At 31.2% G+C, this 3,718-nt stretch overlaps 4 protein-coding genes across 4 annotated transcripts; 3 read left to right on the forward strand and 1 right to left on the reverse strand.

Annotated features, from left to right (window-relative positions):
- Positions 1-1,001: 1,001 nt before the first annotated feature.
- On the forward strand, positions 1,002-1,256 carry AAJ76_2200001002 (krab-a domain-containing protein; the record flags this gene model as incomplete). Its single annotated transcript, XM_024474612.1, has 1 exon — positions 1,002-1,256. The coding sequence occupies one exon, from the start codon at positions 1,002-1,004 to the stop codon at positions 1,254-1,256; it is 255 nt and encodes an 84-aa protein (XP_024329556.1).
- A 265-nt stretch (positions 1,257-1,521) lies between these two features.
- Positions 1,522-1,761, reverse strand: AAJ76_2200001761 (hypothetical protein; the record flags this gene model as incomplete). The annotated part of the gene is made up of 1 exon (XM_024474613.1): positions 1,522-1,761. One exon carries the CDS (start codon positions 1,759-1,761, stop codon positions 1,522-1,524), a length of 240 nt encoding a protein of 79 aa, XP_024329557.1.
- A 450-nt stretch (positions 1,762-2,211) lies between these two features.
- On the forward strand, positions 2,212-2,448 carry AAJ76_2200002212 (hypothetical protein; the record flags this gene model as incomplete). Its single annotated transcript, XM_024474614.1, has 1 exon — positions 2,212-2,448. The coding sequence occupies one exon, from the start codon at positions 2,212-2,214 to the stop codon at positions 2,446-2,448; it is 237 nt and encodes a 78-aa protein (XP_024329558.1).
- An 816-nt stretch (positions 2,449-3,264) lies between these two features.
- AAJ76_2200003265 (hypothetical protein) lies at positions 3,265-3,718 on the forward strand (the record flags this gene model as incomplete). The annotated part of the gene is made up of 1 exon (XM_024474615.1): positions 3,265-3,718. A coding segment is annotated over one exon (454 nt), but the record flags the coding sequence as incomplete, so codon positions are not given.

Genomic DNA, 3,718 nt, shown 5'->3' on the forward strand with positions numbered 1-3,718 from the left:
ATGTTCTGAAAGTTTGTGGTGGTGGAATCAGGAAGTGTAATAGTTTCTCCGAAAAGAATTAATAAATAAACAAAAAAATTATTATTATTATTATTATTAGACCCAAAAATTGAATCTTTTATTAAATTATTTAAAATTTATCCTTTTTTTTACTCGGGGTATGAAAGGGGCTTGATGTCTTTTCGGGGTGTGAAGGGGACCCGACCCGAATATTTTAGGATTATCAAATAACTGGAAGATGAAGTAGTAAGGGAAGGGGGGCAGAAAAGAGAAGAAGAGTTTCGGAGAGAGATGATGGAAGAGATTGCCGAGAATGTTGGAGAGGCAGTAAGGAGAAAGCTGAACATGTGAAAGCCGATTAAAAAAACCAAATTGAAGACGAAAGAAGGGGCAGAGATTGTTTCTATTGCGGTAAATTTGGCCATATGTCTGTGTATTGCCGCATTCAAAAATGGTATAGAGAGGAAAAAATAAAAATTTTTGCTTTGTTATGTTTTAGATAATGTTCAGAGTTCAAATGATGGTGTTTCTAAAAAAAATTATACATGCAATGGAGATAAAAAGAGGTTAAGACTAAAAAATTACTCAAAAAAGAGTAAAAAGAAAGAAAATAAGTTATATAAATAATGGCACTGGCGAATCAAAAAGAATACAGTTAAAAGAAGGGCCAACTTCGAAAGAGGTAAAAGCCAATTTAAGGAAATATTTGACCACTCGTAAAAGGAAGAAATTGGATATTGTACACTGGAAAAATGTAAGATTCTTACAAAAGAGGGACATAAAATGATAAGGAAAGGGAAAACTATTCCACAAGCGCCGAGGAAAGATGCAGAAGAGTATATAAAAGATTTAGAGAATAAAAAGGTAATTTAAAGATCAAAACCGGAATGGAGGAACCCAACTAGAGCGATAAAATAACCGAATGGGTGTGTGTTAAAGTAATTAAAAACTTTATTGGATTAGATAATCCTGTGGAAAAAGATCCACATGAGTTATCAAACATGGGAGATATAATGAGGGCAACTATGAGCTCAGAAATATTTAAAGTAGTTTACTGCAAGGAAGCTTTTTATCATGTGAAAATAGAGGAGAAAGATAAGCATAAAACTGCCTTCAAATTTAATAAAAAAGTATACGAATGGAATAATATGGTGTTGAGTTTTAAAAATTCGTCACAGATTTTTCAGAAAACGATGAACAAGATATTTGAATATTTACCGGGCCGCGGCGTTAAGCACATATGGATGATATTGTGATACACGCAGAGAAAAAGAGGAAGCATGATGAATTAGTCGTAGAAGTTTTAAAGAAATCAAAAGGCATAAAATAAAGATAAATAGTAATAAAGTACAGTTTGTTAGAAAGAAGTAAATCTTTTTGGGGGTAACATTAAATAGCACGAATATGACTGCAGATGAAATAAAAAAGAACCAAGCCTTAGAGTATCCACGGCCGTCAATTTTGATAGAGTTGAAAAGATTCTGGAAGAATGGCAGGATAATTTAGGAACTTTATAAAAGATTATGCTGGATTAATATTAAAGTCGACAGATAGTTTAAGAAAAATGAAAATTAATGAAAGTGGATAGAAGAAATGGATAAAGAATTTAGAGATAAAGAGGTTTTGGATCGGGGTGCATACGCCCCGGTAAAAAAAAATAAAACACTGCAATAATTTAATAAAAGATAAAAAGTTTTTATCAACATAGTGCCCTCTAAACATAAACTCTAATAAAAAATTTTTCCTCTGTTTTATATTCATCCCTTTTCTGGCTTTTTTATATTAATTAAGTGATTTTTATATGATTCAACGTGCTGAGTGTGCACACCAGATATCGGAAAATAAATCATATTTATGACAAATTATTGTAAGTATATAAAGTTTCTACAGAGAAAAGAAATGGGAGGGGCTGACCGGTATTGAACATAAAAGTGAGGTAATGCTGTTTAATCTATACAATACAATTGAAAGCTCAAAAAAATCTCGACCTAGAAGAAAGACCATACTTTATGTAGCAAACAAAGAAACTCATACTTTTCAAACACAAGAGCCTTTCTAAAAGAAAAATACAGGCTCGAAAAGCAAATTGACTTAAAAACACTCAAAGAAGCGCAAAGGAAAGCTCTAATTAGTGATATTAAGAAAAAGACAAATCACACAAAGCTATTTAGAGCCTGTGACGATCCTTCAGTAGGTATCAAAGCATCTATAATGTGGCTGACAAAAGGGAACAACAGTCCAAGAAAAATTGAGCACTGTGTGTTCTACAAGACAGGAACATATTTAATTGAAAAGCAAGTTAAATGCGTAGGTTGCCGGGAAAAGATGAAGTCGGTAGACCATATGGCTACCAAGTGTAATAGAATGCTTGTACATGATTATATGAGACACCATAATAAAGCGTCAAGATGTATACATTTACAGTTATGCGTAATTTATGGACTTTAATCGTGCAGGAAGATCAAGAATCATACCCTGCAAGATGTGGTTGCAAGTAGAGATGTTGAAATAAGAGTATACAGTAGAATCCAAGCTAATATGGTAATCAAATATAATAAGCCAGATATATTTATCGTGGATAAATTAAGAAAAGAGATTACAATAGTAGAAGTTGGAATTGCTAAGTTTGAAAATCTCTACGCTGTTGAGACAGAGAAGAAACATAAGTATGACCTTTTAGCAAATCATACACCGTCATTGTATAAATATAAGCCTACGATTATACCGTATGTAATGACGTGAGATGGCATAATAATTAATTATCTCCGCTTATACGCGAACGACCCAGGATTAGAACGTTAGGTTCATTTTTCTCCTGCGGTGAAAAATGGATTAATTTTCATTTATTAATTTTTTACTCCTATATTTAAAAACTTTTAAATAATTTTTAAAAAGGTCGTTCTCTTTTTATAATTTTAAATTTTTTACTCTTTTTATGAAAAATTAATCAAATAATATCATCAAAAGCATTAGAGGAAAAGAAAAAATTGCATATGAAGGCTTTTTTACAATTTTAAGGAACATCCTGTTGGTAAATTGGTCTTAGGGTGCAATAATAGGGAGTGCCCCTCATTATTAAAAACTACAATAGACTGTCTTTTACTGGAATTTTCGGAGCTAATCATTGCAGTGATGATATAATATAGCAAAGTACTCTTTGCTAGTAAATTAAAACAGAGAATCCTAAACACCTCTGAAACATCAAGAGTTGCATTTTCTAATGTAATGTCTGAATTTAACTACTCAAACATTATAGATTATAAGATGATGAATAGTTTGGTCACAAGGGTTAGAAAGACCAACAATCTTACAATTGTTAAGGAATATGATATTCCATATGAATTGACAAAAACAACCAGAGGGAAGAAGTTTTTGTTTTACGATTCTGGAATACATGATGAGAACAGAATTGTTGTATTTACAACTAATGAAAATATTTTGCATCTCATCAATTGCAAAATAATGATTTGTGATGGCACTTTCAGATCTGCTCCTAAAAACTTTGAACAAATTTTTACCTTACAGTGTAATGTTAGAAATAAAAATTTGCCTCTTTTGTATTGTTTTATGAAAACAAAAAATGAATATTCTTATAATAAGCTTTTTGAATGGTTAAGTAAAGAAATAAAAGAAGAAGTAATAAAAGAGAAGAATATTATTTTGGACTTTGAAAGAGCTAGTATGAATGCTCTTAAAAAGTTTTTTACAAGTTCTAAAC

This window comes from Vairimorpha ceranae (genome assembly GCF_000988165.1).
Source record: "Vairimorpha ceranae strain PA08 1199 chromosome Unknown NODE_220, whole genome shotgun sequence".
NCBI lineage: Eukaryota > Fungi > Microsporidia > Nosematidae > Vairimorpha > Vairimorpha ceranae.